The following is a 25,646-nucleotide window of genomic DNA, read 5'->3' as shown; positions in this document are numbered from 1 at the left end:
GTCGGGGCCCTCATTGGTTGGTGTCTAAATCCATTTCCTCTTTTTTCCCTTCATTGAAGTTGAAAGCAATGTTGCAGATACATCAAAAGCATCAAGGCTTATTGGTTAAGGGTAGTACCACTGCACCAGTGTTGCAGATCTTAGTATCATCTGCAAATAGACAAACTTTCTGCAATGTTGCTCACAAAGATATTGAACAGAACCAGTCCCAAAACCGATCACTGAGGCACTCCATTTAATAAAGTTCTCGCTTCAGAGTAGGTTCCATTTACCATTACATGCTATCTCCTATCAGTCAATCAGTTTGTAATCCACGCCACCACCTTGCCGCTCACTCCCAAGCTTCTCATTTTATTCACAAACTTCCTGTGCGGGACCGTATCAAAAACTTTGCTGAAATCTAAGTAGATCACATCAATCGCTCTTCCTTGATCCAATTCTCTAGTCACCTAATCAAAATAAATCAATCAGATTTGTCTGACAGGACCTTCCCTGTTGAATCCATGCTGCCTGGCATCCAGCAACCCACCCATTTGTAGATAGTTCGCTATCATTTCCTTCAGTAGTGTCTCCATTAATTTTCCCACTACCGAGGTGAGGCTAACTGGCCTGTAGTTTCCAGCCTCCTCTCTGCTACCACTCTTTTGAAGCAGGACCACAAGCGCTCTTCTAAAATCCCACGGCACCACTCCCGCTTTCAAGGATCTATTTAACAGGTCCTTCAGCGAACCTGCCAGCACATCTCTGAGCTCCCTCAGTATCCTGGGATGTACCTTATCCGGTCCCATGGTCTTATCTACTTCCAGTTTGCTATATCTTCCCATACATTCTGTTCTATAAACAAAGTTTTGTCTACCCCCCCCCCCCCCCCCCCCCCCCATCCCCACCTATGGACTTGTCAACCAGCAGTGGTCCTTCTCCAGGATCTCTCTTCAGTGAATACCAAACTGAAGTATTTGATTAATATTTATTTATTTATTTATTTAAGTTTTTTTATATACCAACATTCAGGACGATAGTCCCATCATGCTGGTTCACAAGAAACAGGGGTGTAATAATAATAAAACTTTACAATTTGAACAATAGTGCAGAAAAAGCAGTTACATATAACAAGGAAATCAATAACTTGGAGTGAGAAGGAAAATGAAGATCAGATAATTATATATAAGTATAGATAGCATTGAATAAATAACATTTATTAACGTTATTACTAGCGAAGCGTGTTGATTGATGGGAGATTAAATAATGTTGGAGTTAGGAAATGCCTGCGTGAACAGCCATGTCTTGAGTTTTTTCTTGAATGTTGAGATGCTGGGTTCCATTCTAAGATCCGGGGGAATGGAGCTCCATAAAGTTGGACCGGCTGTGGAGAATGCCCGATCTCTAAGCGTGATGTGTCTGGTAGTTTTGGCTGGAGGTACTTGAAGTGAACCTTTGTAAGCATCTCTTGTCGGTCTTGTAGAGTGGTGTAATCGGAGGGGGATATGGAGATCGATTGGAGCTAATTGATGGATGTTTTTGAAAATGGTGAGAATGGCCTTGTAGATTATTCTGAAGTGTATGGGCAGCCAATGAAGGTCCATCAGGATAGGGGTTATGTGTTCTCTTCTCCTGGTGTTAGTGAGTATACGGGCGGAGGCATTTTGGACCATTTGCAATGGTTTGGTGTGTGATGAGGGGAGACCTAGCATGATGGTGTTACAATAGTCCAGCTTTGCGAAAATGATTGATTGTAGAATCGTTCTAAAGTCATGTGTGTGGAAGAGAGGTCGTATTCTTTTCAGCACTTGGAGCTTATAAAAGCAGTCTCTGGTGGTTTTGTTGATGTTGGCTTTCAGGTTTAGGTGATTGTCAATTAGAACTCCTAGGTCTCTTACTTGTGTAGTATTTGGTACGGTAGGATGGGTGAGTGTGAGGGAGCTGTTTTCTGGTGTGATGAGTAGAAGTTCCGTTTTTGATGAATTTAGTATCAGGTTGAGACTTGTGAGAAGCTGTTTGATATTTTGGAGGCAGGTTTCCCAGTGAGACAGAGTTTTTGCGAGTGACTCTTCGATGGGGATCAAGACCTGGATATCGTCTGCATAGAGGAAGTGTTTGAGATTGAGGTCGGTGAGAAGTTTACATAAGGGTAACAGATAAATGTTGAACAAGGTAGGAGACAGGGATGAGCCCTGAGGGACTCCTACTGACGCGGGGTGAAGAGAGGATTCTTTATTATGAATCTTAACCTTATATCCTCTGTTGCTGAGGAAGGTTCTGAACCATGATAGGGCAGTGCCTGAGATACCTATGGCTGTTAGTTGGTTGATGAGAAGGGAGTGATTAACCGTATCAAATGCAGACGAAAGGTCGAGTAGTATCAGAAGGAAGGCTTGTCCTTTGTCTAAGCCTAGGATGATGTGGTCAGTCATAGAGATGAGGAGGGCTTCTGTGCTTAAAGTTTTACGGAATCCGTATTGTGATGGGAATAGAAGGTTATTATCTTCAATGTAGTTTGAGAGACGTGAGTTTACCAATTTTTCCATTATCTTGGCTATGAATGGGAGGTTGGCTATCGGTCTAAGTTGTTAGAATCGTTTGGGTCGAGATTTGGTTTTTTGAGCAGGGGTTTGAGTGAGGCAAGTTTGAGGTTGTCAGGGTAGAATCCTTGTGTAAGGGAGCAATTTATGATATCTGCCAAGGTTTTGGAGATAGATTCTGGAATTGATAGTAGTAGTTTGGCTGGGATGTGATCTGAAGGGTGAGAGGAAGGTTTCATTTTCCTAAGAATTCCTTGGATCTCAATGGATGAAGTTGTGTCAAGTTCTTCTAACTGAGTGTAGTTGATGAGGGTTGAGGAGTGGTTAGTGGAACAGTGGGGTTCGTGGGGAGCTGTGATAGAAGAGTATTGATTTTGTTGCTGAAGAATAGAGCTAATTCTTCCGCTTTCGATTGAGCTTGGTCATGAGCAATCTCTGGTTGGTTTAATTGTGTGAGGTTGGCTACATAGCTGAAGAGGGCTTTGGCATCGAATACAAGGTTGTGTATCTTCGAGGCGTAGTAGTCCCTCTTGGATCTTAAGGTGCTTGATTTGTATTGCTGCAGAGATGATTTGTAGATTGAAAGGGTGTTGGTTCCTGGGTTTTTGCGCCATTTAGCCTCATTTTGTCTTAGTTGGAGTTTGAGCTTTCTTAGTTCTGAAGAGAACCATGGCTGTCTTTTGGAGGAATTCTGGTGTGGTTTTTTTTGTAATAGGGGGGCATAGCTTGTTAGCTATAGTTTCGGTGATTGTATTCCATGATCGAAGCGCTGCGTTGGGATCTGTAAGGTCCAGTTGGTGGAGTAGTGGTGAAAGGTGATTGTTAAGGTCTTCTGGGGAGCAAGTTTTCCTGTAATTGAAGGAGGGCGAAGGAGTGCAAGCTGGGTTGGTATCTTTTATAGAGAATGAAGTTGTTATGAGGTAGTGATCTGACCACGGGACCTTAGTGCAATTTGGGATAGATGCGGGCTTGATTGCAGCGTTAACGAAGATCAGGTCTAGCGTGTGGCCAGCTTTGTGGGTAGGTTTGTTAACTAATTGAGTGAAGCCTAGTGCTGTGAAGGCTGTGAGAAGAGTTTCACAGTTAGGTGATAGGGTAGGGTTATCAACATGCATGTTGAAATCACCTAGAATGATAGCTGGTAAGTCAAAGTTGATGAGGGAGGAGGTTAGTTCGACCAGTGGTGAAGCATCTGATTCCAAGAGTCCTGGGGGAGCATATACGAGAAGGATTTGGAGCTTGTCTGAGGTGAAGAAGCCGAATTCAAGTTTTGAATTGGAATTGGATTGATGTAGAGAGAATCTGAGGTCCTTTTTAGTTGCTAGAAGAATACCTCCTCCCTTTTTTTTTTGACGAGGAAGCGAGAAGAAGTCGTAAGCCTCTGTAGGTAGTTGATTAATTATTGCTGTGTCTGTGTCTGATGGTTTGCACCATTTCATCGTTTCTCTCCACACATTGCTCCTCATCACCTTTCAATTTCACGGTACACCTTTCAATTTCACTTCTGGCCTCCCTTCTTTCTCTGATATATTTGAAAAATCTACTTTTAGGGATCTGCCTGCTTCTTGCAAACTGGACTGGCCATTGTTGGAGACAGGATGCTGGGCTTAATATACCCTGGTTTGACCCAGCATGGACTTTATGTTGTTTTTATGTTAAATTCCCTACCCAACAATGTAAAATTATGCACTCAATTTTGCAAAATTCTGTATATTTTTTTGTCAAAATAATATACTGCAGGGGTGAGCAACTCTGATTCTTGAGAGCCACAAACAGGCCAGGTTTTTAGATATGCACAATGAATGTGCATAAGGCAGATTTGCATACAATGGAAGTAGTACCTGCAGAACTAACTCATGCATATTCATTGTGCATATCCTGAAAACCCAGCTGACTGTAGGATCCCCGGGATAGGCATGGGAAGCCCACCCTGAAGTCTCCTATTTATTCCTCTCCTCCTTAACCAGATTCTCATTACCTCTAAGAACATAAGAAATTGCCATGCTGGGTCAGACCAAGGGTCCATCAAGCCCAGCATCCTGTTTCCAACAGAGGCCAAAACCAGGCCACAAGAACCTGGCAATTACCCAAACACTAAGAAGATCCCATGCTACTGATGCAATTAATAGCAGTGGCTATTCCCTAAGTAAAATTGATTAATAGCCATTAATGGACTTCTCCTCCAAGAACTTATCCAAACCTTTTTTGAACCCAGCTACACTAACTGCACTAACCACATCCTCTGGCAACAAATTCCAGAGCTTTATTGTGCGTTGAGTGAAAAAGAATTTTCTCCGATTAGTCTTAAATGTGCTACTTGCTAACTTCATGGAATGCCCCCTAGTCCTTCTATTATTCGAAAGTGAAAATAACCGAGTAACATCTACTCATTCAAGACTTATGCATGTCCTATGCATGTTAACCCCTCACTCCCAAGTTTGAGCTCTGGCTATAAAACTCAGCACTGTCATTCCTTCTTCACCCTCTTGCCCAAACCAAACCAAACACTATAAATTTTTTTGCTCTCCAGATCAAAATCCAGCACAATCCAACTTCCCATCTTCCCTGTTCTGAACCCAGCAGTCTCATTCCTCTTCCCGTGGATCCTAGCACACTCATTCCTTCTTCCCGATCGACTCCCAGTCTCTCACCCCCCACAGCTCTTCCAATCTTTCCCTCCTCTCCCTCCATGCCCCTTTGCTCGACCCCAGTAGTTTCAGTTCTCCTTCCCCTGCCCAATTATAGATCTCAATTCCCTCCTCCTCCCTGCCTCCTGCATGACCCCAGCAATCTCATCTTTCCCTTTCCTCCACAGGAGCTGAACCCATCACTCTCATTCCTCATCTTCCCCTCCCCCTCTCTTGCTTGACCCTCTACTCTCTCACTGCTTAACACCAACAGTCTCATTTCTTTTTTCCATTCCCCCAGCTGACCTGACTCCATGACTCTCATCCCTTCTTCTCCACGTCCCTTCTGCTGGCCCCAGCACTCTTATCCCATCTCCCCAATGTTGGACCCAAAGAGTCTTATCCCACCTTCCCATTCCCCCACCCAATCCTTGCACTCTCATCTTTCCTCCTCTCCCCTTTGACCCCAACATTCTCAGCCCTAATCCTCCCCCGCTGCTGGATCCCAGCAGTCTTACCCTTCCTTCCCCCTCCCCCTCCCCCACCCTCCCCCACCCTACATGAACCTTCTTATCCCTCCTCCTCCCTGCTCAACCCCAGTGGTCTCATCTCCCCTTTCCCTTCTCCCACCCAACCCAAATCCAGCACTCTTATTCCTCCTTCTCCTCTCCCCTGGTCCACAGCACTTTTATCCCTTCTCATCCCTCTTTCCCCTTCCCCCACCTGATTATTGCACTCACATTCTTCGTCTCAAGCACTATCAGCCTAATCCTCCTCCCTGATCAAACCCAGTGGTCTCACCTCTCTTTTCCCTTCTTGCACTCTATCTTTGGACTCTCATCCTTCCTCCTTTCCCCTTTGACCCCAGCATTCTCAGCCCTAATTCTTGCCACTTCCCCCACTCACGCTGACCGCAAGCAGTCTTACCTTTCCTTATCCTTAGCGCAGTGGACGGTGTTTGCCTGAGACTGGTGAAGGGAGCACATGTGCTGGCACACACATGCATATTCCACTAGTCTCCAACAGACAGTGCGCTTAGTGCATCATATTGTATATAAGGATAGTCACCCTCTAAGTATTAAGTAATAATTAATTCAAACTACAATGCAGAAACAAAAATGTTGCTCAAAGATGCAGAATTTTTAACCTTTTAGCACAGAATTTTCCCCAAAGTACTGCAGTAGTCATTCCCACTCTCCTCCATAACTTCTGTTCCCTCAACTCACTCTCCCTTGCTCTTCCACCTAGCCAATCTCTATCACACTACTCCTTACCAACTTTTCTTTTCTCTCTGCTCCAACCAGCCTCTGCCACTCTCATCCTCTCTCCCTGCCAGCCTCTCCTTCTCTCCCCCTCTACCTTCTTTCTCCCACCCTCCCCCATGCCTCTTTCCCTATCTCCTGGCTTCTCTCTTCTACTACCTTAGCCTCCCTTTCTCTCTCCTAGCCCCCAGCTTCTCTTTGCCACCCACAACCTCTCTCTTTCTCCTATTCCCCTAGCCTCTCTCTCTATTTATATTCCCCTTCCCTTCCAGCCTTCCTTTCTTTCTTTAAACTCCCATTCCAGCTGCTGCATCATTTGGGTGTCATAGTTGCTAAAGTTCCCTGAATCTCAATCTGTTGCCAATGCTGATTCCATCCTGGCCCACACAACTGGCCGTTGCTTTATCTGAGTCCCAGCAGGCTGATATTGCTGTGGCCAATTCCTCCATTTGCAAGGGCCAATGTTGCAGTCATAGTCACCTTTTCTCCTGTATGACCAGATGCTGTGGCCCAGCGGCATACTCTAGGAGATGGGGGCAGGGATGGGCCATGCCTCTGGGGCTCTGGTTGTAGGAGGGGCGCTGACTGACTGCTTCTGCTGCTCAGGATGTGTGCATGTGCTTGGAAAACCTGACCCCCCCTTCCCTTCTGTTCCCTGCAGGCTGTCTGGAAATAAAGGGGCTGGAGATGAAAGTAGAGGGCTTTTCTCTGTTGAGTGATATTCCTACACTAGACATATCTGCCCAAGCCTAGCCAGGGGAAAACAATGGGATGAAGGGGTGAGGGGTAGCATGCTAGTATCATCCTGGAGCAGGGAAGATAGATATATAGAGAGAGATTGTATAAGTTGGTGGTGTGTTGGAATACCTCTATTATTTCAGTGTTGCATAGGCTAGTCTCAGTGAGGGCAAGGGACGGAAGGAACAGGGTTTCTGCTCTTTGGTTCTCCTCTGAACTTAATGGGCAAAGGCAAGAGGTTGGAGATTAGAGGAGATGGATTAAATCTCATTCATAGGAAGATAAATTTGTTTGGTGGAAGGTAGTCAACAGGTAATGTTTTTGAAAGCAAGCAAGCAAAGAAACAGTTTTTGAGGGAATGGAATGAGGAGGAGGAGGAAGATATGCCACAAGAGATTTTTTTTGGATTATGCAATCCCTGTTGGAGGCAGGTTGTAAACCAATGCCAATGATACCTGAGTTGCTTGCTTGATGGTGATAGTTTTGAGAGATTTTGGAAGGGAAAAGTTCAGGAAAATTGTAGATCCTTTGGGCAACTGCCGGATGAGGTGGAGGTGGAGGGATTGGAGGATGGTGGGGATGGGGGTGGGGGTGGGAGATAGGGCAGAATAAGTAGAATTATAAGGATGGGATGGGTATGGAAATGTTTGCCTCATTGGGTAGTACAGAGTTGAATATTTTGTCATCTTGTAGAGCAACTAAATGTTGTTTGGATCCGTGCCCCTCATTTTTTAATAAATTGCTTCCAGATGATTTGTTGCAGAGGTTACAATCTTTTATTAACTTCTCTCCTGAGGAAGGTTCTCTACCAAGTGTTTTGAAAAAGTCTGTGGTGACTCCTGTTTTGAAACGAGGCACCTTGGATAGGATGAATTATGCTAGTTACCAGTGGCGTAGCCAGAACTGATTTTTTTGGATGGGCCCAAGGTTAACAAACTACTAATTGTACTCCAATGGGTTCCTAAGAAGTCTACAACAGCCCTTACGCATCATGAGTGAAACCTTTTGGAATATTTTAACTCTTATTTCAAGCACTTACCAGCAGTAAAAATTCCTTATAAATCTGTATTATTTTATTTTATATTTATTGCAATTTATAAATACAAATATCAGTTAAAAGCTAATAGCACATAAACATCAGATCAAATCAATCATGTCATAAAGCAAATATCAATGTATTCTTTCACAAATCCTCTTTTCAGAAAGGCAGAGATCACCATAATTACAGTAAATAATCATAAGAGCAAAACTACGACAGTTCATATTACAATCCAACATGAAAAAAAACAAACTATATACAAATTCTGGAGTCACCTAAGCCAAAAAAAGACTCCCTCCACTGCTAAACATTTTGTGAAGTAACACAAATCCCTGCAAAAACAAAAAAACACCTTGAACCTTGCCATACCATATGGTAATAGCATTGACTCTCAGTAATCAAATAACTGCAACCTTATGAAAATGAAGCAATGCAAATACTACACCGGCCCCTAGGGCATTAATACACCACCTACTAAGATAAACCGAATAAGCCGGAGAGAAACTACACACTAGCAGCAATATTGCACCTCAGTCACCACATAGGCTGACTTTTACCTAATACAGAAATAAGGGACTACAATTTAGAAAAAGAAACTGGGAAACCTGAAAAACCAGAGTCTGAACAGTGGAATGCTAAAGAGCAAAATACAAATTATAAGAAATGCACCATACCAAAGATGGCTAAAATCTCAAAATAATTTTTTTTTTTACCTTTGTTGTCTGATCTTTTATTTTTCTAATCAGTTGGTCCCAGTCTCTTTTTTCCACTTTCTCCTTGTCAGACTTTTCCTAATTCTTTCTCCAGGGTCATTTTCTCTTTCCATTTCTTCTCTCTCGCCTATCTTCTTCCCTTTCTCTCTCTCACACAATACACCAAGGCTCATGCTTTCTCTCACAGACTCCCTTACACACACAAGCTCTCACTCTCATATGTTCTACCACACACACACACAAGCTCTCACTCATGCACTCAGGCTCTCATTCTTTCACACACAAACACCCACACTCAGGCTCCCATTCTCACATATAAACACCCAGGCTCCCATTCTCATGCACAAACTCCTACACTCAGACTCCCATTCTCACATGCATGCACCGGGCCTCACCACGAAACCTCTTCTTCCGCTGCTGCAGCTTTACTCCGACTTTACTCCGACTACTCCGAAACGGAGGACGGACTTCAGGACTGCATAAGAGATTGTTATACTTGTGGATTTCCAGAGATAAGTGCACATTACAACTTTTATACGTGGTGCATTCCTCTGATGGTGTTATAGCTCCTTATGGGAGAATACATGAACTCTGGTATAAGCGACCTATGATTAGAAAGCCCCAGTGCTTCGTGGGCTTCCCCTATAAGCCGCAAGCAGTCAGTGGCACTATATGACGGTCGCAATATACCTCTATTAAGAGACTGGATATGAGCTCTATGCAATAGCAGAATTTATATTATATTGTTTTGCAGCTTTACTCCAGCAGGCCTTTTTCTTCGCCGCCACAGGGATGAGCTCCCATGGTGGCCTTGCTTCGGTGGGGCCAGACTTCTTCTTCGCTGCCATGGGGATGGGCTCCCGTGGCGGCCTTGCTTCAACAGGGCCTTCTTCTTCTTCAGTCACCCTGATAATGGAGTCGGCAGTGACCAGGCCTCATTTGGTGTCAGGTAGCCCTGTTTAGGTGGTCCTGAGCCCATAGTGGGTGGGCCATGGCCCACCTAGACCCACCCGTGGCTACACCACTGCTAGTTACCATCCTGTGTCTAAATAGCCCTTTTCTATCTAAAGAATTTGAGAAAGTGGTGTATTATTAATTAACTAGTAATTTGGATGAGATTGAGGGGGTTGGATATGTACCAATCAAACTTTAGAAAGGGATATGGCACAGAGACAGTTTTAGCAGCAGAACAAGATGAGATTTTGATATATAGAGATAAGGGGTATTCGGTGTTTTGATATTGTTTAATTTATCAAGTGCTTTTGACTTGGTGAATCATGGGTTGCTTTTGGAGAGATGTAAGAAGCTGGGACTAGGTAGGACAGGGCTGAGATGGCTCATGTCCTTTTCGACAGGATGGTTGGCAGTGGTTCAAGTGAGGGGTGAGTTCTCTGCTCCTTGTAGTTCAGATTGTGGGGTAGCCTCAGGGATCCCTATTATCTCCTTTGTTGTTCAATCTCTTTTTGCAACCTTTAGGGTCAATTACCTGGAAGCAGGGTTTTAAAGGGTTTATTTATGTGGATAATGTTCAGCTTTTGTTTCCGATGGGTAAGGGTCTAACAGAATCCATGAAGAAGATAAATGATGGGTTGGAATATCAGAATGGTTTGAATCCCAGAAGTTGCTAGTGAATATGGGAAAGATGGAATGAATGCATATGGGGGTTGGGTAGTCCATATTGTTTTACTTTTCATCCATTATAATGACTACAAATGTTTAGTGATGTCAATATTACTATGAATACCTCAGAATGTTTCTGTTACAACCCCCCCCCCCCCCCACCTTCCAAAACCCTCCCTGATTCAAAGTGCCCCTAATCTTCATTTACAGGACATGGTAGCTTATTTAATTTTTGGTTTCCCAAGAGGATGAGTGTGACATATTTTTTAATTCACCTTCACTAGTTGCCAGTTGAAAAAAGGGCACAATTTAAGTTAATGACCATGACGTATAAGGCATTGCCAGGGTTGGGTGCCAGTTATCTGCAGGACAGGATCAGTAGCTATGTACCTAATCGAAATCTGCATTCTTTTAACAGCAGCACTGGTCCATGTCCTAACTAAACAGGATGTTTGTAAGGTGGTAAACAGAAAAAGAGTGTTTTTAGTATGTGGCCCTTTGGAGGTGAGAGTGGAGGTGAATTATCTCTCCTTTAGGAAGAAGGTGAAGGCACAACTCTTTCCATTGTAATAAGGGCCCTATTCTTGGTCAGTTTTTGGCAGGACAGACCGGGGTAAGTAGGAAGGTGGTTTTGTGGTTGGGTAATTTGTGCTGGATGTTTTGTTTTTAATGGGGGTTTTGATTGTTTTTATGCTGTGCATTGTTTTAAATGTCCTGTAATTTATTTTGATTTATTTTAGATTTCAATACACACCTCTAATTGCCAGTGATAATCAGCACAATTGTGTAGATAGGTGATTTCTGGAACTTAAATGAAGTGAATACTGCAAAGCGCAGAACTAAAATCACAAAATTATGTGTAACAACATATAAAGCTTGTACTCTGCGGTCAATAAGGCTCCAAATTGTGAGTGCAAATAAAAACATCATTTAATTTACAATGGAATTAAAACAGATTCCTATCACAGAGCCTAAAAGCTTTGTTCAGGTAAAAGAGAATGCCAAATGAGAAAGACATAGAAAGACGCCACAACTAAGGAAGAGAGTGGCAGAACAAAGGAGGAAAGAGACAGATTGGAAACAGATAAATAAATACAAAATGGAAAAATGAGCTAGGAAAAATTAGTGAGGAAAAAAACTCACTAGATAAAAAGAGAGACCACAACACTATATGTGAGGGAAACAAAAAAACACAATGGGGTGGATGCAATATAAAGCGCTCTGAAAAGCCAGCGCCCACTTTCCTAACGTGCGCATGGCGCCCACAAGGGGTCGCCATGCAATACTCAAATTAGGGGGTCGTGCTAGCAAGGAGGTGCTAGGGTCGCTTGCCTCCTTGCTAATGTGACCCCGCCGCGGGTGCCCGGTTATGAAGACCGACACTGGTAAACTTGCCTCAGCCCCAATGATAGAAAAAGATATTCAAATTTCTGTGCAGGAATTATTTTATATGATGGTATTTTACTTATGCTGCCTCATATTAGCTGTGCCTCATCTAAATTCTATCCAATTATCTTATTATCTTGCACACTTTCCCAAGGGGAGTGAAGGAAATCCTTCCTGCACCTATGGAAGGAATATGCATGCTATTCTTGTTCATGAACGCTTACCTGTTCTGCTGTGTCAGATATGAAGGAGGAGAGGATAAGTACAGTAGTATAACGTATATAAAAGAGGAAACTTGGCAGGATGTAGATAGGAGAGAAGCCAGTTCTTACCTGAGATTCATGTCTCCTTTGAGTGCTAAACTCAAAATGTTGGAGAGATTTCCACCAGGACAGCAGCCACAGATGAGCACTGCCAGAGACTCAATAGGACTCAGTTGGAAGAGGTTGGCCAAAGCAAAGGCTGTTAGGGGCATAATCCCATACTGTGCTATTACAGCTATACCAACCCCTTTGGGTTTGATAAAATGAGCTTTGATCTTAGGTATCTCCATGGTGCAACCTAGTGACATCATGACAATGAAGAGGATGATGACAGAGATGACATCCACAGCTCTGTTGGTGATCTTCTGGCCAAACAGGAAGGGCTCTGTAAAGTTAGGTGAAACATGGTCCATTTTAGCTAGATCCCAATCCATCTTGTTCCTGTAAATTTCACTGGTGCCATTCATTGTGCATATTCTGTAACCAACTGCCGAAGACTGGGGTAGAGACAAGAAGAGTTTTAGCCACGCTGGGAAACAGTGCAGGAGATTTATTGTAACTGTTTATGCCAAAAACAAAGCTTAGCAGCAACAGAAACAGAAAAATACAGATTCAGGGTAGCAACACAACCCCCCTCCCCCAAAGTGAAACAGTTTACCTTTATTCAAGGTCAGAGCATCTCTGTTCCTTTGGATCGCAGATCAAGCTTTTCACGCTCTCCCTGATTATGGTGAATACATCACCTATGGGTGCATTTATTTCAAGGCTTTCCCTGTGCAAACCTTGACCCAGATTAAAGATGTGCAGTTTTCCTGTAACATCGGGTGGCTTGCGCTTCTACCCTGTTATTCCATCCTTGAAAGAATCGGTTTTAAAGCTGGAGGCAGAGAACATCAGATGAGGGACTGGTGTTGAATCATGAGATTTTTTTTACAGAAGGGCTCTGTTGGGGAAACCTTTCAGAGGAGCAGTCATGCAATTCAAGATTGTGATTTCCTGTTCTTAGAACGCATTTAAATTCCCTGAACGTTCTTGCCATTGATTCCCAAACAGGCAGGAGCTTTTAACTCTTTGTCAGGCCAGAATACATTAGTTACCACCACCCCTCCCCCCCTCTCTTTTTTTCCTTTCTCCTCCTTTTATCTCCTTCCAAAGCACATTGTGTGCCTTTATTTATTTATTTTTTAAATATCTTTTATTGGGTCTCCATAAACAAACAACTGCCAAAGGGCATGTGCCAAACCAATGCAAAACAAAAATAGGCAAATTGTACAGTAAAGAGTATATAGAGCAAATAAGACCTAAAACTTATTTATTTATTTTTATTTATTTATTTATTTAAAGATTCTTGTTCATAATATACATCACAACGGTTTACATGTTACAAAATCATAAAATCAAATATAATTGTCTAAAAAGGTACATTAAAATGTAATAAAATAAAAAAACTGTTAATAAAATTATTAATAAATCTACATAAAACAAAGAATATCCTCATAAACTAACACACAACTAACCACACTACCACACATGCATACACGGAGACTTACCAGGGTAATTCTATCATGAGGCAGGCTGAGGCGGCGGCTTTAGGCAGCAGAATTTGAAGCGGCAAAAATTGCCCCTTCAAAAACCTCTACCGCAGCCGCCTCCTCACCCTGCCTCCAGAGTCAAACATTGGATCGGGCAGGATAAACCAAACCCTGCCCGATCCACTCAGGGACAACACGTCCCTAACCCCGGGCCGCAGGAGTTGAGTTTATCCCGACGTCATCTCCTGCTGCCACAGGGCTAGTTTTCACAGCTTTTACCGCAAGACTAGTCCCCATTCGCAGGAGATGACTTCGGGATAAATGCGACTCCTGCTGCCGCCCACCCCACAACTGGGACCTAAGAGAGGAGGAGGATGCGGTAGCTGACAGCAGACTCCATTCTATTGGTGGCTAAAAAAAAGGCCTAGGTCCTATGGGTAGATTTTAAAAGGAGCGCGCGCAGCCTATATGTGCGCGCGCTACCTGGACTTACACGTGTCCTGGGGCTTACACACGTCCTGGGGCTTACACGTGTCCCGGGGCTTTACATGCGCTGTAGGCCTTTTGAAAATAGGCCCGGAGCGTGTAACCCTCCTACACGCGTAAATCCTTCTAGATTTATGCGTGTAAATCTTTGTAAATCTGCCCCTATGGGTGTATGTGGGTGACTGCCTGTGTGTGTGTGTGGGGTGTGTGTATGTGGGTGGGTGACTGCCTGCCTGGGTATATGGTGACTGTGTGCTGGAGTATGAGAGGGTGGTGGAGTGTGTGTGAGTTTGTGAATGAGAGGGTGGTGGGGGTGGCATGTGTGTATATGAGAGGGTTGGGGAGATGTGTATGTATGTATATATATATGAGAGGATATGGGGGGTATATGTGTATATATGAAAGGGTGTGAGTGTTTGTATGTATATATATGATACGGTGTTTCTGTGCGTATGTATGTATGTGTTTATGAGAGACCGGATGTGTGTGAATGGGTATATATGAGAGGGTTTTTTTGTGTGTATATGGGTATGTGTGTATCTATGAGAGAGAGTACCTGCGCATATGTGTGTGCGTGTGTGAGAGTACCTGTATATATGTGTGTGAGAGAAGTTAAAGTTTGTGCAGCCTCCTCCAATCTACAACAATTTCAGGAGGACTGGAAATCTAAAGTTCCCAGGTATGGAGAGTGGGAGATTTATTTTTTTATCTTTGTTAGTTTTAATTATTGGATGTGATGTATCTGCTGTTTTGAAATATTTTATTAGTTTTTGGTAATATTTTAAACATTTTTATACTTGTTTAATTGGCTGAATTTATCAGCAGATTTGACATTCTTTTTATTGGCATGTTTAATGTTTTATATTTCTTGATTGTGTTTGCATTGTTTGGCTTCTTCTGATTTCCAGTTCAGTTTTTGTCTGCACGTTTCAATTTATATTTTATGATCTCTTTATTCTGTTTTTGGTGAGAGCTTATCTGTGTTTTGCTTGTGTGACTGAGGCTTTAGGTATTCTTTTTTTTTTTTCCAAAATAATTTTTATTAATAGCAGCAAGAATATGCAGCTATACAGCAATGATCATTATTGTGAAAGCAACCAATGCCAACATGGCATAATACAGCATCAACAGTGTTTACACACAATACCAAAAATGGGTAACATTCAGCAAATGGCCAAGTATAAATTACAACACATGGGTAATTTACAGGTATTGTTCGTGCATGAATAATTATACAATATATACCTGTATCTATTTTCATAAATGTTTATTTCTTTTATTACAAACATATAATTAAAAAACATTTATATAATACTATTCACTCGTACCACATTCATTCCCATAACAATACAATAATACCTATTGCGCATATCCCTATAATATTAAAATACAAAACTCATACATTTTTGTGGATACTAATCTGTTATGTCAAATCCTTCCGATGACTATATTTATTTGATTTCTCTTACACATATCTCATGTGGTTGACCCTGTTATACAAAAGTTCCCAACCAGAATTTTTCTTGATACTTCTGAAAAAACTCCAGACAAGAGACTTCTGTTTCACCCGATGGTTTCCTCAGGGGATCACTTCAAAACAATTATTTCTTCTTTCTTTCCACTTTAGGGAACATCCAATCAATTGATAAACTTCTGTTGTTTTTATTTCATACAGGGAACATCCAACTTTATTTCTTATGCAAACCAACGGTCTTCATTAGCCTATTCTCTTTCACCTTCAAACATCTCTTATTGCATCTATTTTAACTACTCCTTTATGCGATTTTAACAAACAGCCATTCACTTTCTGAATTCCTCCAACAGACCACGGTTCCTTCAGTTATAATGGTTCTCCACACCAACACTATAGCTTAATGGTTTCTCCACGGGTTTCCAAGCCAGTACGACTTTTGTTACCTTTCCACAACTGCATTCTCAATATCGCCTTACTCTCGCTGAATCTCCCCGCGGTTCCATCAATTATAGTGAGTTATCACACCAAGCACTTAATATTTCTAGGCAAATTTCCAACCCGACTCACCTGCTTTGTTTTAACACAATGCCGCGGCCATAGGCGGCATTGTCCAAAAGGCACCACCACCACTGATTGTGCTGTAGGAACTTCTCACTCCAGAACAAGCCTTTACTATAGTGCCGTGGCTACCTCAGGCTTCCCTCCCTCTCAGCTCCTCCTTCCCTCCTTCCCAGGACATGCTGAAACACTTTCAGCATGCACAACCACACAGATGCAGTGCCTGCTGTAAGCTTGATCGCAAACAGCTGAGCACGTGCAGGCCAAAGAGGCAAGGCACGCCGTGAGGCAGGCGCGCTGCCTGCAGAAGTAGGATCCCAGCTGATCCCGTCCGCATGGACGCACTGCTGCAATCCTGCTGACAAACAGGCCAATTCAGTAAAGTCCGCGGGAGAGCGGGCGAATGCCTGCTCTCCCGGCGCACGCACAGGCCACTCGCCTGTGCGAGCGATTCAGTATTTAAATGAGGCCCAGCAGTAGAAACAGGCAAAAGGAGGCGCTAGGGACACTAGTGCGTCCCTAGCGCCTCCTTTTGGCCCGGAGCCGACGCTCAATTTTGCCGGCATCGGTTCTCGAGCCCGCTGACAGCAACGGACTCGGAAACCGGACGCCGGCAAAACTGAGCGTCCGGTTTTTGACCCAACAGCCACGGGCCAACTTCAAATTTTTTTATTTTTTTTTTTTACCCTTCAGGACCTCCGACTTAATATCGCCATGATATTAAGTCGGAGGGTGCACAGAAAAGCAGTTTTTACTGCTTTTCTGTGCACTTTCCCGGTGCCCGAAGAAATTAGCGCCTACTTTTGGGTAGGCGCTAATTTCTGAAAGTAAAATGTGCGGCTTGGCTGCACATTTTACTTACTGAATCGTGTGGGAATACCTAATAGGGCCATCAACATGCATTTGCATGTTGCGGGCGCTATTAGGTTCGGCGGGTTGGACGCGCGTTTTCGGCCCCTTACTGAATAAGGGGTAAGGGAAAATGCGCGTCCAATGGCAGGCTAACAGTGCGCTCCTTCGGAGTGCACTGTACTGTATCGGCCCGAAAGGGAGTAAGAGAGAGCAGTGCAGCATGGACCACCACCTGATAGGAAAACGCTTGAGAGATATTTAGCACGAGAGGGGGATGTTGCTGGTGTCTGGGGAGGGACAAAAAGGGAAGTTTGTGGTGTCCTGTCCCTGGGTGAGGTGAGGGGGAGAGAGGAGAATGTTGGTGGCTGGTATCAAGAAGGAGAAGGAGAGGGAATACCGATAATGACTGGAGGCAGGGCCAGTGCAAGGGTAGTAGGCGCCCTAGGCTAACCTTCTGCCTTGCGCCCACCCCGGTCGTGCCAAGCCATCCCCCTGCTCGTGTCGCCTCCGCTTCCTACCTGCTTTGGTGTGCTGCTCGTGGCCCGACGAATCTGTGCTCCTCTTTGCCGCGAGTGCAGTGCTCGCAGCACCACATGGCTGCTCTTCGGCGCGGCACCCCCTACTGCTCTGTGCCATAGGCAACCACATAGTTTTGCCTAATGGACGCGCCGGCCCTGACTGGAGGGGAGATAGAAACAGAAAGGAGGAGCTGTTTCATGCAAAGAATTGATAAGGTGGGCGTTTGTTGATGGGTGTTTTTGTTGTTTTTTTTTTCAAAATCTGAACATAGTCTTTGAAAAAGTTTCACTGTTTATTATTACTGGGCGGGTGGCACCTCTCATTAGTTCATTTGGGGCCTGTTTCGTGTGTATAAATGGATTGTATGAGGTATGAATGTGAAGTACATTATCTATCTCACGGTGGTCATTTGTACTGATCTGTGTAAGATATTAGAGTTGACTGTTTTTAGCTAAGAGATATTTTGAATAGAAAATGTTTATAAAAATGATTAACAAATATTAAGGTTATTTTGAATAATTAAATGAAATTAAAAATTTCTTTTGAAATATAATTTTTTGTATTTATTCCATACAAATCCCATTTGCAGGGTTTTTTTTGGCAGTGATATTAATGCATGGGAACCTCTTTTTTTTTCCTTTTTTTTTTCATTACCCTCTGAAAGTTATGCATTGGTCACACAGAAAAATGTCTTTGACACATATTTAAGGATTGGGCAAAAAAACATATTTGCAAGCCAGTTTACTTGCATAATTATGAATAAAGTAGTAAAATAAAGCATTATTTTGAAAAAAACACATCTTTTGCCTAGGGATTTAATATCCTGCAATTTCAGTAAGAGAAAATTTCAGCAGGAAAAAACCATGCAAGTAAAAATCTGAGCACACAGCATTGCAAGTCATTTTGCCTGAAAGGATTACATTCAAGGACTGGGCGACAGTCTGGAACATTCTATTCAGTCCCAGCTTTCTTATTTTCTCACACCACAGTCTCTTCTTGATCCAAGACCATCTAGCTTTCTGCCAGCACATTGCACAGAGACTGCCTGTCTTCATCTGTATAACATTCTCTTCATTGCCAAACATGTTATGTGCTGCCTTTTCTTCGTTTCGTATTGTTTTGGCCCTTTCTTGGCTTTGGCACATTTTCCTGCTTGTCTCCTTGGAAGCCCTAGGACAATATTGGCCTCCCTGCCCCAATTCCATTTGTAACTTTTCTCTCATTCTTTTCAGATCTCCTTTCAGCAGGCGCTTTCTATGTTCCCCATCTTCCATCTCTCTGAAGAAATTCTCTGAGTGACCTGTTCTCGTCAGTCAGCTTTATCTACCAATGACACCCAAATCTTTCTTTCTCAGACCTCACCCCTCACCCCTCACCCTATCCTTCACCAAAGGTCTTGTCTGACTCATTGTAGTCTATCCTCAGATGTCTGCCCATCATTTGAAATTGAACCTGGCTAAGATTAAACTCCTCTTCTTTCCAGATTCTCATTTTCCTTCATGACATTTTCTACCCCCTCCAGCTGTCATTCACTTCAAGACTTTCATCACTCCCACCTCTGCTCCTGCCAGTAACCTTGGCATCAGGATTCACATTTCTATCACTGTTCATTCTCTTGACATTTTCAGCTCATCACTATTGCTAAGCTTTGCCCTGTTCTGTTTTCATTCTCTCCAAGCTATTGTCTTAACGCAATGCTTAACTCTAGGCCGCAATAATGTATTTCTGTCCCAGTGTTACCTCTTCACTCATCTTCTCTTTCAGGTTTTTGCACACTATCCCATTCTTCCACCTGCACTGATTTCCTGGTTTGCTTAGAATCCGGTCCTGGTGTTCTCAGCTGCTCAGGAATATCCAAAAATTGATACCAAATTAAACAAAATAATACTTGATTAAAGTGTGAGACCAAGTGGGAGCAAACAAAATAGGACAACACTTTATGCTGTTTAAAGAGACGCTTATAAAATGAGCAGCATCATATCCTTATATTCCTAAATCAGTTGCTTACATGAAAATAGTATTTCCCAGCCAATTTTCAGCATAAAGTGAATGCTATTGCCAGTGGTGTAGCCAGAACTGAATTTTTGGGTGGGCCCAAGGTTAATATAAAAGGGCCATAGGCATACAGGTCTGAACCCTAGTAGTTGTATTCTTATCAATAAATAATGGCTTAGCATGCACCCTACAATGGGTTTCTAAGTAGTATACAACAGTTGTTATGCATTAATGAGTGAAACCTTTTAAAATATTTTAACTCAATTATTTCAAGCACTTACCAAAATTAAAAATTCCTTATTAATCTCTATTTATTTTATATTTATTGCAGTTTATAAATACACAAAAATATCATGTAAAATGCAAAGAATACATAAATTTCAGATCCAATCAATTATATCATAAACAAATATTAATATATTCTTTGAAAAGCAGAGATCATCATTACTACAATAAAATAGGAATAATCAAAGGAATGCTTGCAGAGTGAACTATGACAGTTCACATTACAACCCAACATGAAAACAAATATTCAAATTCTGGAGTCACCTCAGCCAACCCCCCCCCCCCCAAAAAAAAAAAAATCCACTCTCTCCATTGATAAACATTTTGTGAAATAACACAAACCTCTGCAAAAAAAAAAAAAAAGACATCTAGAACCTTGCCATACCCTACAATCACAGCACTGACTCTCAGGACTCAAATAACAGTAACCTTATGAAAAAGCAGCAATGCAAATACTATCAGATCCTAGAACATTAATACACTACCTATTGGGGTTACAGAACAAACTGGACTACTACAAATCCTTACAGAGAAACTACACGCTAGCAGAAATACTGCACCTCAGTCACTCACATGCAGAACACAGACCGACCCTTATCTAAAACAGAAATAAGGGACTACAAATTAGAAATAGAAACATGCAAACAAAACTGAAACAGAAAGGCTGAGAAACCAGACTCTAAACAGTAGAACTCTAAAGAGCAAAATACAAAACTATAAGTGTAATCCTTCTATCCTGAGGGTTTCTCCTCAGAGGGCATACAAAAGAATTTATTGTTGCTTGGGGCTTTCTTTCCTTGCCACAAGCCCCAGGGGTGAGTTATTTCTGAGGGGGTAGCTATTGTTGTGGCCCAGGTGGTGGGGTGACTCTCTTTCATGTGCCCTTGGTGATGTGTAAGCAAGGCAGTTGAACACAGGATGAGTGTTCAAATAATAATTTTTAATGATTCTGAGTAACTTGTAATCAATTTCCAGGTGTGGTAATTGCTGTACAATTTGTTAGTTTCCTTAATGCTAGCAGCTGCGACTGTAGCGTTGTCCCGTCTGCGTCCCTACCCTCCCCCCATATATATATATATGTGGGTACATTCTTCAGTACAATAACAATAATGCACACCAACACAATTATTGAATAAGAAAGGCTGCAGCTTTATTAACAATAACACAAACTGGTACCCAAGCTGGTAGGGTTGTTCCCAAAGTCCAATACTGCACCGTCCTTCTGCTGCCCGCCGTAACCACCGAGCAAGGTAGCCTTGACCCCAGGGCCCCCCTATTTGCCCCTAGTAAGGTGACCCCCAACCTTCAGCATACCGCACACCTCTGCCTTGCGCCAACCAAGGCACTAGCCAACCGCTGTCCCAGACCGTAATGCTCACCGGCACCACATCCATCTACCTGTACCAGCTCGAGTCACCGCCACTGGCATGAGGTAGGGCGTGCTCTTGCCTCATACTCCCCACCTAGCTGTGGCCAACACTCCCTAGCAACCATCCTTCGAGAGCCTCCTGCAGTGTGTTGTTGAATATAACCAATGTCCGACAGGTGGACTCTGTCAGGCCTAAACAAACCTTGACCTTGTTCATCCAGCCATTCATGTCTTACTTTGCGACTGCCTAGCTTAAAGGTCCATACTCCGATTGGACGCTTCATTTTTTTATGTCCCCTCCTCCACAGCTTTGAATCTCTCATCTTTGGACGCGGAATAATTTCTGACCAGAAGAGAATAGTGTATGGGAACCAAGCTGCTAACTCCGCCACGTCCTTTTCGATCTTCTGAATCAGCTGTTTACTTGAAAATTCACCTAGGTTGTTCCCCCTCAGATGTATGATGATAATATCTGGAGCAGCCCTTGAATCCCTCAGGTGTTGTAGAAAGGGCAACAACTAGTCCCAACGCCTACCTGGCTTCCCCATCCAATTGAGCACCAGCCCACGAGGTGCCAATCCCAAGTGTGGTCTGTATGGTCGCTCACGTGCCCTCCTAGCGGCCCAGTGTATGAAGAGTGCCCGACAATCCAAACCGTCCGATGGGCCTGGGGCAGATCTGTAAAATACAATTAAGAATTGATAGGAGTACTCACACAGTCCAACCTGACATATGAAGTGACTGCCACTGATCTCCATCTTCCAATACTCTGTATAGTGTTGATCCGGAGACCCACTCATGCGGCGCTTGTGACTGCTCCAATCTTGAAGGAGTGTGTGGTGAATTTCTTGGCATCCAGCCCCATTTTTGTCTCTGCCGCTGTGAGGACGGCCAAGAATTGAAACCTGGTCAATGGGACCTGGTCAGCATGTACCAATAGATTTATGCCCCCATGCAGTCGTACCGCCAGGTACTTCTCCATGTTGTGGACTGGACAAGTGTTGCATGTCTCGAACTGCTTCAGGATAATGTGGCCCCTTTTCCCATCTGGTCGGTTTTTGACTTGTGTATCTTGATGGTGAATGCTAAGGGCATCCATGACACATTCCGCAAAAGTATGCCGCCGGTTCCCGGGTCGTCCTTGTTAGCCGCGACCAACTCGCTCACACGTAATGGTCCAAAAAAGGCCAGCGAGATGGCAAGATGAAATAGATTGGTTTCAAAGTCAGATGTGCAAATGGATGCCAAGAGTACCCATAGGATCCTCAATAGGTCGTGTGTGATTGGAAGTTGAATGTCGGCAGTTATCGCCACCTTCCTTGACCATCCTGCCAACATCCTTTTCAGCAGGAAGGACTTGGTGGGGTCTCCCCATCCACACGCTTTCGAGAAGAAGGCCAGGCTCGCTAGATGTTTGACCATGGAGCCTCTTGAGGCCCCAGTTTCTTTTTCCGAAGAGACTTTACCATCAGGTCCTCTGTGACTGGTCCTTGTCTCCAACCATGTTGCTTTAAGAAACCCGTCACATAGTCATAGCTTTGACAGTATGAGGACCATATGGCGGCAGCCATGGATCCGCGCACTAACTCCCGGTGGTTGCAGACCAATCCTCCACAGATGCTCTGGCACTGGGGGTTCCTCGTTCTTCTGCTGTGGGTACCTGCTTACGAAACAAATCCCACTTAGCGCAAGACAATGAATCAGTAATACTGTTTAACACCCCCAGAACGTACCTTGCCCTCACTATTTTGTTAATGCACAAAGCTGCAAGTACCACCTCCCATAGTAGATCTACCACCTTGGGACATTTGGCCAATTGCTTGTTCAGGACCTGTACCACTGCCTGATTGTCGCACCAAAAAATGATATGCTTGTCCTTCATAATACGAGGGCCACCCAAATGGGGAAGAGTTCTAGGAATGTGATGTTCTTCGTCAATCCGGTGTTGGCCCACTCTGCAGGCCAAGGCTCAGTGCACCATGCCTCTTGGCAAAATACCCCGAAACCCCAACCTCCCAAAGGATCCAAGTGTATGTCCAAATCACTGCTGGAAAGCAGGGGTCCCTGCTGTACAGCCACACTGTTGAATGATCTCCATTTGGCGATATCTGCGCGCATTGCTTTCGATACTCTCACGAAGTGGTGCGGCTTCCTGATATCTGCTGTGGCGGCAGCCAGCCTTCTTAGAAAAACTCACCCCATCAGAATTACTCATCATGCGAAGTTCAGAGTTCCCAATATGGCTTGGATGGATCGCAGCGTGAGCTTCTTTGCCTTTGATGCCTATAGCAACATTACACGCAGTTTCTTCACTTTATCATCTGGGAGCCTAGACAGCATGTTGATTGAATCTAGCTCGATGCCCTGAAAAGAGATGACAGTTGAAAGACCTTCGCTTTTGTTGTTGGCCAGAGGAACACCGATGTCCTCGGCAACAGATTGGAATTCTTGCAATAGGCATGTGCAAGCATCTGATTCCCTAGGCCCGATGAATAAAAATCATCAAGGTAGTGGATAATGTTGGTTGATCCTGACTGCTGCAAGGTCACTCAGTGAAGGAAGGAGCTAAATAGCTTGAAGTGGGCGCATGACACCGAGCATCCCATTGGCATATATTTATCGAAGTAGAATTGTTTCTGAAGAAGCCCAACAATGGGAAGTTCTTTGGATGAACTAGCAGCAGCCTGAATGCTGACTCTATATCGGACTTTGCCATTAATGCGCCCGCGCCGCACCTTCTGAGTAACTCAATTGCTAGGTCAAAGGAAGCGTATTGTACTGAGCACTCTTCTGGGGGGAGTTGATCATTGATGGATGAGCCTGGAGGGTAGGAGAGATTCTGTATAAGGCAGAACTTTCCTTTTTCCTTCTTGGGAATCACTGCCAGAGGTGATAAATACATTTTCTGAAAAGGCCACCCTGAAAATGGACCTGCCATTCATCCAAGTGCCAGCTCCGTGTCTAATTTCTCACGTACAATGGAAGCATGTAAGAACATAAGAACATGCCATACTGGGTCAAACCAAGTGTCCATCAAGCCCAGCATCCTGTTTCAATAGTGGCCAATCCAGGCCATAAGAACCTGGCAAGTACCCCAAAACTAAGTCTATCCCATGCTATTGATGCTAGTAATAGCAGTGGCTATTTTCTAAGTCAACTTAATTAATAGCAGGTAATAGACTTCTCCTCCAAGAACTTATCCAAACCTTTTTTAAGCCCAGCTATACTAATTGCACTAACCACATCCCCTGGCAACAAATTCCAGAGCTTAATTGTGCATTGAGTGAAAAAGAACTTTCTCCAGTTAGTTTTAAATGTGCTACATGCTAATTTTATGGAGTGCCCCCTAGTCCTATTATCCTAAAGAGTAAATAACCGATTCACTTTTACCTGTTCTAGACCTCTCATGATTTTCTGTCTCTTGTCTAAGCTGAACAGTCCTAACCTCTTTAGTCTTTCCTCATAGGGGAGCTGTTCCATCCCCTTTATGATTTTTGTCGCCCTTCTCTGTACCTTCTCCATTGCAACTATATCTTTTTTGAGATGTGGCAACTAGAATTGTACAGAGTATTCAAGGTGCAGTCTCGCCATGGAGTGATACAGAGGCATTATGACATTTTCCATTTTATTCACCATTCCCTTTCTAATAATTCCCAATATTCTGTTTGCTTTTTGACTGCCACAGCACACTGAACCGACAATTTCAACGTATTACCCACTATCACACCTAGATCTGTCCCCCGGGTTGTAGCTCCTAATATGGAACCTAACATTGTGTAACTATAGCATGGGTTATTTTTCCCTATATGCATCATCTTGCACTTATCCACATTAAATTTCATCTGCCATTTGGATGCCCAATTTTCCAATCTCACAAGGACTTCCTGCAATTTATCACACTCCACTTGTGATTTAACTACTCTGAATAATTTTGTATCATCTGCAAATTTGATTACCTCATTCGTTGTATTCCTTTTCAGATCATTTATAAATATATTGAAACGCATGGGTCCCAGTACAGATCCCTGAGGCACTCCACTGCCCACTCCCCTCCACTGAGAAAATTGTCCATTTAATCCTACTCTCTGTTTCCTGTCTTTTAACCAGTACATGCACGAAAGGACATCGCCACCTATCCCTTTCTCTCTCACACACACAAAACACTCAGGCTCCCATTCTTACCCCCACACATCTAGGTTCCCTTCTTATACACAAACACCCAGGCTCCCATTCTCAAACACACATTCACACAAGCTCCCATTCTTATACACACATCCCCATATACACCCAGGCTCCCATCTTATTCACAAACACCCACAGGCTCCCATTCTTTCACACACCACATATGCACACACACACACACACAACCCAGGATCTCATTCTTACACACAAAAGCAACTCAAGCTCCC

General features: G+C 43.4%; 1 protein-coding gene across 1 annotated transcript in view; it reads right to left on the bottom strand.

Moving 5' to 3' along the window:
- LOC115089363 (sodium/bile acid cotransporter-like) overlaps positions 1–12,634 on the bottom strand; it is a 54,824-nt gene extending 42,190 nt beyond the window's left edge. The window contains exon 1 of the mRNA XM_029597453.1: positions 12,237–12,634. Coding sequence (XP_029453313.1) covers positions 12,237–12,634 — 398 coding nt within the window. The remainder of the gene's footprint in view (positions 1–12,236) is intronic.
- Positions 12,635–25,646: the final 13,012 nt, after the last annotated feature.

The sequence above is a fragment of the Rhinatrema bivittatum genome, chromosome 4, assembly GCF_901001135.1.
Source record: "Rhinatrema bivittatum chromosome 4, aRhiBiv1.1, whole genome shotgun sequence".
NCBI classification, from domain to species: Eukaryota; Metazoa; Chordata; class Amphibia; order Gymnophiona; family Rhinatrematidae; genus Rhinatrema; species Rhinatrema bivittatum.
Note: the sequence above shows the minus strand (reverse complement) of the source record. Positions and strands in the feature narration are given on the sequence as shown.